Source organism: Camarhynchus parvulus, chromosome 3 (genome assembly GCF_901933205.1).
Source record: "Camarhynchus parvulus chromosome 3, STF_HiC, whole genome shotgun sequence".
NCBI classification, from domain to species: Eukaryota; Metazoa; Chordata; class Aves; order Passeriformes; family Thraupidae; genus Camarhynchus; species Camarhynchus parvulus.
In genome coordinates, this window is record NC_044573.1 from 87,405,575 (window position 1) to 87,421,572 (window position 15,998).

A 15,998-nucleotide genomic window follows, 5' to 3' on the forward strand; every position below is an offset into this window, starting at 1 on the left:
GTCCCTGCTCCTTCTTTTTCTAAGGCCTAGAACAAAACAGAAATAGGGTTTTTTCCCAGAATTTTATTCCTTGTCAGAACAGAATTTAACACCTTTAAGTCCAAAAATTATGCCACTCACAATTGAAGAAGTCCAATAAAATGAATTTTTAGATTTATTTTGCAGTATCTTATAGGGGCGTATGTCATGTGTATTTCCCCTCCATTTTTGTTTTAAATGGGTATGCCTAGCCAAATTGCTCTTAATTTACAATCATTACTCTGGAATAGGGGTACAGCTTTACCAGATCATAGGAATTTAACTTCTTTAACTTGACTACAGTCAAATACCTGGGAAATAAAACAATAACAATTTCATTTAATTGACCCAGTCTACAAAGGCATATAATTACAGAATCATCAAAGATGGAAAAGACCTTAAGGTTCTCACGGAGTCTGAATAAGTAATATTGTTAAGTCAGATAAGGATAAACCTTACAGAAATTTCAGTTGTACAAATTTCTTCCTCCTCCTGACTCTCCTTGAATAAGAGAATAACGTGGAATTTTGCTTCTGCTAAGTCACTGCTTATTAGCTACAGATACATATCATGAACCAGCACTAGCTGCCCTGGTTAGTTTTCTAGGCTCTGACTCATTAATAATTTTTGCCTCAGTTTGCCTTGAATTACAGTGGGAAAAAAAAGTAGAACCACATTTTGGTAAGGTACGACATGTGCCTCATATACTACATGTGTATTAAGTGGTATAGTAGTGGTTAATAAAGCCAGGTTCTTGATCTATTGCACCAAAATAATTGCTCAAAAAAAGCTGGGAACTAAACACCAAAATTCACCTCTTGGAGCATTTCTCAATAACTGGGAAATTTCTGAGTGGAAAGCTGAGCTACAAAATCTTTCCTTTTCTACTTTTATTACAGTCATGTTTTGTATAGAAAAAAATTCATAATTCAGTACAAAACAAACCAGCTCTTGCTTGGTGTACCCCACCCACAAACTTAAATAATGTAGTTGTCAAGGTTGACAAGTTCTGCCTGCTGTAGCATTTCTGCGTTTTATAGGAAATTTTAACCAGGGGTGTTATTTTAAGAGATGAGCAAATAGGGAAACCCCATGGCCTAGCCAATAAATATGAACTTTAGGTGCAATACAGCACTCATAAATATGACTGAGAACAAGGGGATTCATTGTTTCTCCTGACCCCTCTTAGCTGCTCCTCTGATCTCAACCTCTGTGTGCGTCATGGCAGCCCTCATCCCTTAACCTGCGGTTTTTAAAAGCGGCTTCTAAGTTATTTACGGCTGCTAATGTGAGTAGCCCGTCTGTGTGCTCCCGGCGCACACATACCAAAGGCTGGGGGGAGCTGCATTTTGTTTTGCAAGGATGAAGAGTCTTGCCTGGGAAGCCAAGTGCCTGGGGAGGCTGAGGTAGCTGCTCTGCCGCAAGGGATTCAGCAGAAAAGTGCTCCCTTTGCCTTCAAGGCTTACTCAGAGAAGAAACCCACGCCTGCGCTAATTTTGCCTTTCATTTCTACAGTATCTCTCTTTATCATGCTCTTTGCTCTTTCTCCATTGCATTCACCTTCTCCCTACATGACTCTCCTACTGGCATGGGAAATGCTTCCAGTGCTGCAACATCATGCTCCACATGAGGCACGGAGGAGCAGGACTAAATCTTCCAGCAATTTCTGCAGAGGCTGTTTCTCTGTTGTGAACCTTTCCCATGGTATCCAGCCCTGCACGTTGGCTGCTACCTACTGGGAAGAGGGATGTCCTCCCTCTAAAGTCCAGCCAGTGCTTTGCTGCTTTTCTCTCATGCTTGCTCTCATTCCTTCCCTCTCCATCTCATGTGCTGTCTCCTGGACTCACCACTTCTCACCCTTTAATCCTTTCTGCAGCCAAATGCCACTGACATAAAACTAAAGTTCAGTGACCCTGCCTAGGCAGCAGGGGTTAGAGACAAGGGAAAGGACAAGGAGGAGAGGATAGGGAAAAGTGTGGGAAATAATTATAAAGTCTAGTAGCAGCCAGAGCTCTCCTGAAGCCCTGGGGAGCCTTTCTTTAGCTGGAGGCTGCAATTGGCACTTCATAAACTGTTCATTCTCAGCTATGTGGAAACACCAGACGACACCTAGAATGATCAGACTGCAATCAATCATTTTTTTTCCAAATTCTATTAGTATGTGGGCCTATGAAAGCAAGCTGAAAGGAACTGCCATGGCAGCAGAGAAAAAAGAAGGGAACTGCCCCTGTCATAATTACCCCCATTACTCAGGCAGTAAGTAGGCAGGTAGCCACAGTAAAATTCTTTGCATAATTTAACATTCAGAGAAAATAATAACAGGAGCAATAAGTGTGGGAGATTACATAGATGCCAAAGTTGTCCAGTTATCTTAGAAAACAACCCAGAGTTTAGGGAGAGAACCAAGAGGCTCTCCATCCAATCCATGGCAGGATTCCTCCCCTAATACTCTCCACACAGAGATGTCTCCACAAGCCTGCCTCTTTCATGGTTAGCCAGAGTCACTGCCAGATTTTGTTTTCCTGGGAAAATATGCACTGTACAATACATGCAATCCCCAAAACCCCACCCAAAGTCTGTGTTTAGTCTGGAAAGGAACACTTTCTAAAGAAGAAGCGGAACTGGGTCAGCCGTTCTTCCCAATGGGAAAAATATTAATAATATTTTTATATATCCATACATATATATAGCTTTTCACCATGCACGTCTAACCATCTGCTAAATCAGTTTCTCTTCAGTTATCTGCAAATTCTTTCAAACCTGTCGGCAAGGAGAGTCAGACAGTTTTATACCCCAGTTAATGGAGAGCTTGACATTTTTTTGGCTGGGTAGATACAATAATTTACTTGGATTTAAAGTGTTAACTTTGGCAAAAAAATTAATTGACAGTTATAAAAACATTATTTTGTTAGATGATATTTATGGATCACACAAACCTATTTTGAGGTAGAGCTATATAGTTCTTAAGATTCATGTAACTTGAGAGATTTCAAAGGAAATATAAAGTATTTCAATATAAAACAACAAAGGTAGTGTAATTCAGAAAAGGGATATAGAGGATATTTCTTTCTAAAAATTAAAAGCAATCTCCAAAAACCTGTTCTGCCATTGTACAAAAATTGTTTAAAACTCTAATGAATTGTAAGTATTGGATGAGGATTTTTAGCTCATGTCATCCTGTGAGTAAAGTCCTTTTGTTCTAGAAACAAGCAAAAGTATTTTACAAAGAATTGTCTTAATATTTAATTTGATCATAGACAATTGTTTCATAATTCATAGTTATTTCTAATGCCTGACTGTACTAGGTCACATAAAATTCGTTCCATTCACTCACTGGGTGATAAAACTTTAATAAAGGGAAAAAAAAGTCTTAGAGTTTCGAGATGTCAAGTGGTATCTACTTCAGATGAAAATTAAGTGAGACCTCCTTGATCCAATTTGCTCTAAATGTTATGTAAAACAGTGAAAAATGACTCCTTATTGACTTGGGGTTACCATTGAATAAAAGCTTCACAGATGTTTTCTCATTTTTTCTCAGTATTGATCCAACTCCACAATTAAAGACATGGGGTCTATTTGTAATTTAACAAGCTTTATCTCTGCAATAGCATCCTTCTGTTCAAGGCAAGATAATAGTGCTCTTTCCATCACTTCAGCTAAGGCTGTGTCAATATTTTCATTAGAAGCCTGGGTTTATACACTAAAACTGTACCACAGCCAAAGAAATTAATGTACGGTTAAAATTAAGACAGCAACATCTGAAATCCTCTGGAAAAGAAAGAAAGTGTGCTCATTCCTGAGCTTTAGGAGAGAAGTTAATGATCCTGAGGCCTTTTTGCATGTATCCTTCAAACCCCTTCCTCAGCTCCTGGCATTTTATAGCTTAGCACTCCATATTCCTTGCTGATATGTTAGCTGTGAGTGGAAGGTTGTAGAAACTGAATTAGTTTAATTTAAGAAATGAGCTACTATGTATGCTCAGGGTCTAACTGCAGTAAGGAATCCTTTCTTTTACGTGTGTAACAAAAATATATTTTTACAGATATTTGGTGCGGATTGATGTACTATAGGTTTCTCAAAGTAGCTGTAAAATTTGTTCTATACCATGTTAGCATTCTCCAGTGAACACAATGGGCTATAAATCTTTTGAATTTATGTATTTACTTAATGATTCAGGTTTTAAAGAAGCATATAATCTGTAAAACAGTGTTCAAAGTTGGGATAGAGAAGCTGGAGAAATATGAACAGTCCTCTGTGCCTCAGACAAAATTTCCATTGATTTCAGTGTCTGGTTTAAGAACTGAACACAGCACGTGCGGTTTCAAAATTATTCTAAGATTGTGGAATCATTCACATTGTTTGTGAAGAAGAAAAAATGTCTTTCTGAGGTGGGTTGGTTACTTTAAAAATCTCAGTAATTATTGTATCCTTCTTAGCACATGTACATCAGGGGTCACGAATTTTATTGTGATCTTCAAATTCAAGTTTTTGAAATTAATTTTATATGCCAAAAAAGAAAACATACCAGACAGCTACAAAAGCAGATATATATCTCCCATTTTATGGAAGTTTCATATCAATTAATAGGAAAATATGAAGAAAGCAAACAGGCTAACTTAGCAATTGAACCAATCTGTTACAAAAAAAATTAACAGACGTGATGTAAAAAAATGAAAATACAGACAATTTGAATGGCATAAGAAGGAACACCTAAGTATAATGAATTTAATGATCACTTTAATGATAATGGAAAAATCAGTATTTGAAATGTTTAAATGTAGTTTACAAAAGGGCTGCTGTTTTTCCAAGTCTCATCCATGTAGATCTATTTTATTCAATACCCCTCTTTTTGTAAGAGGTGAAGAGTGGAAACACTAACATTTATCTTAAAAAAGTCCTTCCCTAACTAAATTTTGAGTGAGCAAAAAAGTGAGTTGGACTGCATAAGTATTATTTGCCTGTTCTCTGGGGAATGGGGTATCCTATATATGTCATTTTGGGAGACCAGCCAAAAAAGAAGATGCCAGAACTCTAAAGAGTCGGGGTTTTGCAATAAGACAATAAAATATTATAATAGGATAAAAAAACACTCAGTCAGGAAAACAAAGTTCTGAATTTGAAGGTGATAGAATCAGATCTTTGAAAACCCCAGTGTGTTTAGTGGAGGATTTATTCTTTGACTGCTGGACCAAACCCAGTTAACTCCTCTGTTACACTCATCAATATTTATGGCGAGTTGCCAACACACACAGTCTTATACAAAACACAAGACAAGACAAAGTCTCTGTCTTGTTGTGTCTTTCAAGAAAGAAAGAGATGGAAATTCTGATATAAATTCCAGTAGAAAGAGCAGGTGTTTACAATTTTAACTTCAGGAAAAGTAAATGTATTCTTATTTTTCTCCCTGGTTGCTTGACAGAATTATGATTGCAGTTCCCTTGATAATTATTTTCTAAACTTGTTTTTGAAAGTGAGGTATTTGCAGCTCTGACAGGTTGGGGTTTTAATCAAAGTTAGCATAAGAGTTTAATTTTTTATTCTTTAATATGAAATTATTTGCTTTTTTCTATTTTTCCTATACTTTTTAATTTTTTTCAGTCTTTTCAATTCTTATGCTTAATAATTTCTATCCAACCTCTCAGCTACATATTTCTTGTTTCAATATATATGTCTTAAATAGTTATAACTGGTACAACTGTATACAAAAGTTTCAATTTAAAATATCATGACGATTAATAGAGTTTTATAATTACACATTATGTAATTAATGGTGTGCAAGTATGAACATGGTGAATACTATTTTCAGAGCAGATTTATTTGATGCAAGTTGTCTGGGGCTTCAATTCTAAATCCATTTGAGTTATTACTCTGCTGCATCAGCATTTATTGATTTTAAGGTACAGCATTAGCATTCACTTATCACTGCATATTTTTCCCCATTCTCCATTAAAAGAGCTTGCCCTCATCTGTCACAATCTCCTACTGCATAAATCATATAAAATGGTTACTTGTTTCCATGATTTATTTCATTTTTATGTTAATTATACTGAAACATAGGATTGTTTAATAAAAATGTTGAAGCTAATCTATATTGGTCATCAATATTTTTTACGCATTTTACACCATGGAAAGTGTGATATACCACAATATCCAACTTGCATGGAAGGGTATTCAAAGTGAATTAGGATTTAAACTAACTTAGAGCTGAGATACATTTTAATTTTACAGATGCCAAATCAAACATGACATTTACACAGTATTTTAAGCTAATGGTGTCTATTAATATTAATCACTAAAAAATACAGCATCTCAATCCCAGCTTTCACAGTTTTGAAACACAAGATAAGCTTTAGCTTCTCAGAATTACTTTCTTAAGGCAGCACTGGCATCCCAACAAAATAAGACAAATATTAGAAAATTCCTACCCAAGGTAAAACACTCAGTGGAAACCTGAGTTCTTCCAGAGAAGGTTTTTGTCTGGGAAAGCGCAGTAGGATCAGCCTAGGACATATCTGACTCTGAAACTTCAAAGACTTCTACTCATTCACTGCAAGAAGTCCTATTGTATTCAAAGACATTTCTGAAATCAAAGACTAGGTCTCATGTAAATAGTCCTCAGGGATGCTGATGGAATGGTCCCTGATATATTTACAGATGGTACTTCTCAGGACACACAAGGAATATTTTTGCAGGATCAGTGCCTTGACTAATGCTAAGTATAAGACCATTTCTGATTTTTCTGTATAACTTTGCTATTTTAAATTCAGCTGACTCCAGATGCTCTGGGTAAATCGAGGCACGCAATGTTAGTTTAAAAGTAACGCATGAGCAATATATAACTGTTTCCTAATGATATGGAACACATATTCAAAAAACAGATTCCATTTCTTTCCTAACCTGCTATTTCCGAAGCAAAAACAACAAGCAAATGTATTTAGAGGTGTGGACATCTGTTACTCTTAAGGAAAAAGACCTCAGACTTGAACACCTTCTTGTCAGCCAAATAACTAATGAAAAGTGATTTTATTATTATGGAAAATAAACTCCAGAGTGTTACTTTCCTAGAATTTTAGTATTTGGAGTATTAGTATTTACTAAAAACCTGGTAGACATAAAAAGTACAGAATGTTTGTGATAAAATGAAGGTATTTTGGAACATTTGCCGCTGTTAAAAAGTTTCTACAGAAAGTATTACCCTGGAAAACAAGAGTACATCAAATTTTGTACCAGCTTATTGTGAAACTTCAAGTTTTCAATTAAATCTCTTGTTATTCTGATCCAATGAGAAGTGGCTTTTTTATCCAAATTTATGAGTCCTGCAGCATTTCATATACTTATAAAAATACTAAATGGATTTCTTGAATTATTTGCAGCTTTCTAGATGAGATTTAAGTTGCGCTTTAGTAAAGAAATCTGTAACTGCTTTTTTCTCCTACAATGTAACTGGCAAGCATGTTTATTACACTCAGAAGCCAATATAATTTAGTTTTATCAGGTTTTCTATCTGAATTGATATAATTTTCAAAAGCATTCTTTGCTTGCATGTTTCTGGTGTTTAATACTCTACTTGTCATTTAATTTATTTATGACAGAAAAAATAAGAACCATTGTAGATTCTGAGCACCATAGCAGTGTAATAAAACACAGACTGTTGTTATTAAATAGAAATAACAAAGGAACAGCAACAGATTATTTAAAATCCAGCCATTCAACTAAAAAGATAATAAAATTCTGACTCTTAACAACAGAAAAAACCCACTAAATAACCTAAGAATTTTTTTAATGGTTTAACTTTTCCCTTTTCATACCTTTCTAGGCTTTAAAATATTAACAACTGATGTTTGTTCATGTGTAAGCTTTAAGGAAAACACTGAGGGAAATAACTGAGCAATAGGCATAAGTGTTTGATTTTTAGAGATTTAAAAAAAAAGGAGTTAGTTGGCCTAAGGCTAGAATTTTCATTACATCAATGAAAGAAAGAAAACAGAAGCCAGCAGAGGGAAGTTATAGAAACTGACTTTATATAAACAGTGAGAAAAATCTTTTTCCATGGCCACCTACAATGTAGCTACTTTACCATCCGTATGATTTTTCTTTTACCGGTGGCACAGCAGCCCGGGCTCAATCCTGCTATCCTGCTGTTTTAGAACAGGTTACAGTTCGGCCGAGAGGTTTGCCCTTCACAAGAGCAGGCTAAGAGTTTGTCAGAGAGAGCAAAAACAAAAAATATTTCCACATACCTAAATTGACAAAGCTCATGACCATGTCAGCATCATTCAGAAAGTTGGTGTCGTGCAGGCTGGCTAAGGGAGGATTCTGTGTGGTCAGGGGGGTCATGCGAGATAATTGCATTCTCCGCGAATATCCATTTGGAGAGGCAGGGTATCCTTTCCGTATCCCTCTGCTCTCCCCTGCCATTGATCCCTTTAGTGAATACTCCAGCTCCTCAGAATCCTCTTCATTTGTCATGGCATTATACAGGTCCAGCATGAAGAGGGGTGCAGAAGAAGCCTGTTTTCCTGGTGAAAATGGTCTGGGTCTGTGAGGTAAACCCAGGATAGAGAGAATCTCTCTCTGAATCTCCCTTCTCTCATGGTTCCGCAGCCTCCTGTAAATAAAACTTGAATGGACATGATTGTCTCCTAAACTTCCCTGTGCGTGACCCACCAGAACCCAGCAATTCCAGAGCAAGCCCACGAAAGCTTTGAGCGCAGTTAGGTTCATCTTTGAAAAGAAAAAGAACAAGGAAAAAAAAAACAACAACTTTTCTCCTACTTGTTCTGAGTTCCTATGAGGTCTGCTTTCCCAGTAGTTGAAAAACAAAATTTACCTATTCTTCATGTCAATGTCATCTCTAAACGTAACATCGTAACATCTTTGGTGATTCCTCTCCCCCCACCCTGTTTAAATATTATGGAATGTGTCAGGTTGCAGTTATTTCTAAGAAAGCTGAAATTCAGACTTCCAATTTTCCACTGTTGTTATCGTCTTTTCTGCATTTATGGAGCAGAAGACCAGTATTTTGTCAGCTGACCTAGGCATTCCTATATAAACCTTAGATAACCGGGTCTTTGGTAGGGAGCTGTATTAGCAAGAGATGTTCTTCTGACACATTGTAGTTCCCAGAGTTATCTTCCCTCGTTATTCTGAGTTCTTCGTACACCTTGCGCTCTTCCCAAGATAAAATCCTGAGTCACAGATTTGTCTTGATCTGTACCTTGGTGGTGTAACACATATTTGTCCAGCAGCCTGGAGATAACTTTAACATCTTTTGAATCTCTTGAGTGTAAAGTAATTCTAAAGCATGTACTAATCAAATTAATGTGTTGCCATGAATTTACTTGCAAAAAATAACCTTCTGTAAATCCATTCAACCCTTTTCAGCTTCTGAACTGTTATTTCCAACTGTAGCAGGCACAAATATAACAGCTCTCTTCAAGAGAGATCTAAAGACTAATGTAAGCACAACCCTGCTGGGAAAGAAGAGGCTTCTCATTGTAATTTGAAACGGGTATAGCAAAAAAGTCCTTAACCCTTCTCTTGCCAGATAGAGCTTTAAACCTCTCCCCCATCTCTCCAATTTACAGTAATATACCTAATTTTGGCTAATGGCTGGTTTTTTGTAATAGCTTGTACAATCAATTTTAACTTTAACAACTTTAGGATATATAGATGGCATAATATGGAAGCTCTCATGAGCCTCCTTATGAGTCTATGGTTAATTAAACCTGAGTAGGAAACTCTCATAACACACTAAAATAGCAACCCACTAATTCAAGAAAAGTTTATGTTTTAGGCAAATTTAGCAAACAAAGATGAGCTTCTTAATAAAATCTGTAGGACATTTTGTAAGCGAGGCTTGATTCACTCTTTTCTAAAAATGTTGGAAATGCAATCTGAATGAAAACAAATTTATTCAGCAAGTAAGATTTCAAATTGTGCACAGTCAAGGCTGTAATTATGGTTATAGTCACAACTTTCATAAACTGTAATTTGCAATGATAATTTATTCAAAGTACATTTTTCCTCATAAATTGCTATACTACTTTTCCCTGTAAATATGTAAAGTTAAGATTTAATCCCACAGCCTGTTATTAAATTAAGTTTAACTGAAGAAATAAGAATATTAAATAGATTTTAAAGCTGTTGCCCATGAAGTTAAGGTTCAGTGTAGAATTTTTTGACAGCAGGTAACTAGTGTTTTCCTCTCACTAAAACAAAATCACTGTGTTAAATTTCATACTGCTCAGATTATTGGTGGTCATTTTCCTTGCTGCTAAAATTTGCCTTTAGCCTTGAGAAGACTTTACTTTGATGAAGGGTAGGAAAAAGGGACAAAAAAGGGTTTTTGTCGACATGAAATTATGGGGAAAAACTAGCTATATAAAATCCATTGCTTTGGGTTTTCCTTTACATGACACCTACTCAGCAAATCACACAGTCCTTGAGTAAACTTGGGAGTGTGACAGCAAGTATAGTCACACCCTAAGAAGCCAGGAACAATTTATCTAGTATATTAAGCACAAACAAACTTTACACTCTAGTCCAGCCATCACCTAAATACAGCTGATTCTCTCTCATAAATCAGCACATGTAATGCACAATGCTTCTCCCAAGAAAGGATTTATCTCATGCTAGACTGGCCGAACTGGCACTAAAATTAGGAAGATATTTAGCAAAAGTCTTGTTCTTATTAGCAGAAGAGCAATCACAATCAGAATACATTTTCTTTCCTCACTAAGGTGTTTCTTCAAAATCTATTTGTTAAAAGAAAAGTGTTATTTTCTGGTTTTTCTTCTTTTCATTTGTTCTGCTCAGTCAATTGCAATGATACATGAGACTTTACTATACATGTCTTTTCTAAATTTGGCCATAGCATAGCCTGCAACAAGACTTCTTCCTCTTTTCCAGTAATATATTTCCTTTTTTCCCTAAGCATTCATAAAAGCCAGTGGATTGATTGCTCAGATGATTTAAGTCCTCAGCACATCAGTATGTCCAGCAATAGAAATTTCCTATATTATGGGACTAGAAGTTCCACATTAGTTAATTTTTTTTTCATTAAAAAGCCAAAAATGCCTTTAAATTCAAAGGTATTTTTATGTGGCAAACATCTTTCCAGACAGAAACTAAATAAGAACACATCAAACTTAGTAATGATATGTTTGACGAAAAGAGCTACTGTTAGTTTTTTATGGAGCCACAATTAAACAAGTAACATAAATACAAAGCATTTATTTTACAATAACTTGCACTCCACTCAGGCACCAAATGTCTCAGACTAGAACACAGAAATATTTTTTTAAAGTTTTTATTAATATAAACAAAATGTCCTTTTGCATAAGCCTATATTCCACAAATACTCAGTCTTAGCATGGGTATTTCATACAGGGCAGCTCTAAAACTGAAAGTCTCTGCTAAAGAAGTGAAAGGTGTCTGTAATCATTGATAGACCCCATTTTGCATTTCCAATATGAAACAATGAACATCTAAAGAAAAAATACCGTTTACAATTTCAGCATGTCAAGATATACACAGATAGACCTTTCTTTGCCAGATGCTAAACCTGGTAGCAACATAAGAAATCACCTGAACAGTCCTTACCCAGCCCTTTAAAAATAAAAGGAAAACTAAAATGGCTCCAGAAGTGAGCTCCCCTTAGGGATAGATATCTGAGAGAGGAGCACATAACCAGTGGTGCACCTGGAGAGCTGGGACTCAGAGGCAGGAAAGCAGCAGAGCACCGTGCAGGCACCCTGGCAGTACAAGATAGGAAGCAGCTGCATGAATTTCTTAAACAATGTGGCATGTATGCACATGATGAGTGAATTCAGAGCTCATTACGTTTGTACTAACCTAAACAATGTTAGAGAAAATATTGTAGGGGAAGTAATGAAACCTGGGAATCCAGATCTTGCCAATCTTGCATTCCAATGGATCGCCATTCACTATAATGGTGAAAAAAATTATAGCTACCCAGCAGACCACTGTAATCATTGAAGGTAGAAGTGGTTTTGTGGGCAATGCCCACTACTCAAAAATATACAAAAATCAGTGGATGGCTTCTCAGTGCAGAATCCCTTTGGTTCTCAATGTCACATCAATAGAGGGTGATTCCCCACAGCAACGTTTCTCTGCAACTGTTTGGCAAGTTAGGCTAAAATGTGGACCCTCTTCAGGATATTTGCAGGCTAAATCTGAAACATATGCATGCACACAGAATAGTTCTGATGGCCCTGTCCCTTCTTAATGACCAGATAAATTTGACATTCAGATCAATATTATGCATAAACAGATGATTCAGCATTAAAAATGTTTAAGTCTGCTCTTGTTACCTCCCTACAAGGCTATTGCTGCAAAAAGTACCTGGAGAAAGACTCCTATGAAAAGGTTTCATGAGAGCTGGAGAATAATTAGTTGCTAAAGCTACAGATTCCCCAGCAAAAAGAAAGCAAGTAGTCTGAACATCTCCAGGGGGAGGAATGTGACACTGACACCATAATTTGGCAAACCTGTTGCACTACCTGTATCCAAGCCAGATTTAGAGTGGTATGGACTGCGTAAGGTGTACATTTCAGATTCAGGACATAAGTATGCACACGTCCATATGTTCCAAATGTCCAATCAAAAAAACTCGTACATAACTTTCACTCAGTTTTTTATTTTATTGAGTTGGATGTTGTATGACATGTATTCTTACCCTGCTAACATAAGAATGAAGCACAAATATATTTTTCTGCATCATTGAAAGACACATCTTCTAATGCAAAGGTAATTCCATTTGTAATGAGCGCAGTGTGAAAACTGGTAGAATTCACTGCAGAAATTGGCAGCTAAGACATACATTAACTACGATGTTTGAAAACCCCTTTTATTCAGAGTATTATTTATTTATAGAGAGAGTACTTCCATTTTATGCTACAGCAAGAGGAATCCATTGCAAATAACACTTATTATGTGGAAGTTTTCAATACTTAGATTATAGTGCTATTTATTCAGTTACCAACCAGTTTCCTGAAAAAAAGAGTTTTTCATCCAGGTATTTAAAAGCACAGGAAAAATCACAAATCTGCCTAGGATGTAAGTCATCAAGCATTTTATAGATGGCATTTAATAGAACACTTTGTTTAAAATTTACAGAAAAGGCTCCAGCTTCAAGTACAATAGTTTGTGAAGTTTGTCCTATTCACAGTACATACACAATGTTGTAAAACTATAAGAACAGAATACTCTGCAGTATTAAAATTATACTTTTCTTTAACATTAAGAAAATTGAGAAAAATAATTTTGCAATCTGCCTGAGGACTTTTTGAAACTTCTTGTATTGAAGGACTGAGAAATAAAAAACCTTGTTTCACACATATACTTCAGAAATGAGAACAACAAAATATACAGTTAATAATATGATTCAACATCACAGTGTTATCATTTGTATAATTTAAAAACCCAAAGAGCTCCCAGAAATCCCCTTTGGTTTAAAGTAAGCCCCTAATTATCTCAAAAGAAAAAAATGGAGCTGCACTGAAGCAAATACAAAACACTTGGACAAGAGCAACAACATTTGCAAGTAGTAAAGCACTTTTAAAGAAGATTATTCTTGGCTCAGCTTGTAGAAGGGTTTTATTGTGCCCCAGCTGTAGACTGGTACCTGCTGGTCTCCTTGTTCTCTGGCTGCAGCACGGCCAGAAGTATCTTGTGCTGTTCCCAGGCTGGTTGAAGTGCTTTTCCAGGGAACATCTTCTGCCTCTTGCTGGAGTTCTTTTTATTTTCAACTACAGATTCAAACAGAAATTAATTTCTAAATGGACGCCTTCTGGGTAGCTGCACTGTACTATTGTTCATATCGTGAAATACTCTACCTAAGTACAGGAATTATTTCTTCCCTTGAGCATTTTGCTACTCTATTCCATAGCCGTGGCTTTAGCACCTCTACTGGCAATGGGATAGTGCAGCAGTCTCTTAATCTCTAAATTAGTTTTGGGGGTTTTATACCGTTTTCCTGTGCTTCATTTTACACACTCTCTCCCTCTCTTCCCAATACTTTCTCCTATTACATCTCTCTACATTTAGTTTGCCACTTGAATGTGCTGCCTCTGATCCCACATGGACTTTCTTTTCAGCTTTTTAAACTTTAAATATTTTTTCCCCACCATCTCCATTTTCACATTTCTTCTTTCCCTCTCCACATATCTGTAGACAGATGTTATTTCCTTCTTTTAAAATTACTTCCTTTGTTTAGCAAAGTTTCCCCTTTTCTAAGAGATCAGCTGGCCTCTCAGGCAGTAAAAAAGGAGCTGCTGCTCCAGTAATTCCAATTGAAAGTGATCACTACCATGAATCACACAGTCCTTGAGAGACTAGTTATCTCCTGCTGTTGGAGGACGATTATGGGAGAAAAAGATGTGCATGGTACAACTGCTAGACTGTGTGCACCCTAAAATCTTTGATATGTGCTAACTGATCTTTCTACATAGAATTGTCGAATAATTTAGGTTGGAAAAGACATCTAAGATGATCAACTCCAGCCATTAACCCAGCACTACCAAGCCCACTGCTAAACTGTCGCAAAGTGCCACATCTATGTCTTTTAAAAACCTCTGGAGGTGGGATCTCAGCCATTTCCCTGGGACAGCCTGTTTCACTGACTGACAGTCCTTTCTGTTAAGAAATTTCTTTATCTAAACTTCCCCATGTGCAACTTGAGGTCACTTCCCCTTGTCCTGTCACTTGTTACTTGGGAGAAGAGATGGACCCCCACTTTGCTAACCCCTCTTTCAGGTAGCTAAAGAGAGCAGTAAGGTCTCCTCTGAGCCTCTTCTCCAGGCTAAACAACCCCAGCTCCCTCAGATATTCCTCATAAAACTTGTGTACAGACCTTTCACTAGCTCCACTCTGACCCAGAACTGGATATAGCATTCGAGGTGTGGCCTCACCAGCGCTGAGTACAGGGGGAAAATCCCTGCCTTGCTCCTGCTGGCCACACTATTGCTGATACAGGCCAGGATGCCACTGGCCTTCCTTGGCCGCCTGGGCACACACTGGCTCACGTTCAGCCAAATGTACACCAGAACCCCCAGGTTTTCTGCTGGGCAGATTTCCAGCCACTCAGCCCCCAGCCTGTAGTTCTGTGCAGGGTTGTTGTGACCCAAATGTAGGACTCAACACTTGGCCATGATGAACCTCAAAAATTTGTCTTTGACCCGTTGATCCAGCCCATCCAAATACCCTTTCTTGCAATTCAGCATATCATCATACCTGCCCAACTTGGTGTCATCCACAAACTGACTGTGGTGCACTTCATTCCCTGGTCCAGATCACTGATAAAGATATTAAACAGGGCTGGTCCAAATCCCTGATCCCTGGGGAACACCACTAGCGACCACTTACCAAGTGGATGTGGCACCATTCAGCACCACTCTCTGGGCCCAGCTATCCAGTTTTTAATCCAGCAAAAATGCAACTGTTCAAGCTGTTGGTCTATTTAATAAACCGACATGCTATAGCACTGTGGCAATGATAAAACACAAATCAAGAAAAGTCTTTAAGACAAAATACTGTTTTCCTGAAATTCTCTCATTCAACCATACTCTCTTCTAGCATGTAATGCCTTGATCTTGCAAAATTATTACAATTGGCCACAGCTGATAAAATTTATTTAATTAACAATCGGTAACCCTTGCCAGTATTTACTACAGCAGTCTGTTCAAACCAGAATTTGATAAGCTGGCAAAGCAAAGGAATAAAGTGAAAAATCAGTTTATGCTGTTGGTCCAGAAAATCCATTTGTTTCTCTCAGATGTTTGTTATGGTAGTTGAGAAAAACTGAAATACTGAAGAAAGTATATACCTAAAATCTGCAGTAAATTTGCTGCAAAATCTTTACATTGAAGTTAAAAGATTATTGTAGCTACTCAACTTTCCTTTATGTAGCCAGAGGTCTGAAAACATGACCTGCATGATGCCAAATAGAGTAATCCAAG

General features: G+C 37.0%; 1 protein-coding gene across 2 annotated transcripts in view; it reads right to left on the bottom strand.

Moving 5' to 3' along the window:
• BMP5 (bone morphogenetic protein 5) overlaps positions 1-9,476 on the bottom strand; it is a 56,767-nt gene extending 47,291 nt beyond the window's left edge. Inside the window, exons 1-2 of one of the 2 annotated variants that reach the window (XM_030945219.1) lie at positions 9,236-9,456; positions 8,259-8,626 (exon numbers count right to left, since the gene is read on the bottom strand). In XM_030945219.1, coding sequence (XP_030801079.1) covers positions 8,259-8,508 — 250 coding nt within the window. In that variant the 5' untranslated portion in view covers positions 8,509-8,626; positions 9,236-9,456. Of the gene's footprint in view, positions 1-8,258 lie in introns of both variants that reach the window. The other variant, XM_030945218.1, reaches the window with a different exon arrangement.
• Positions 9,477-15,998: the final 6,522 nt, after the last annotated feature.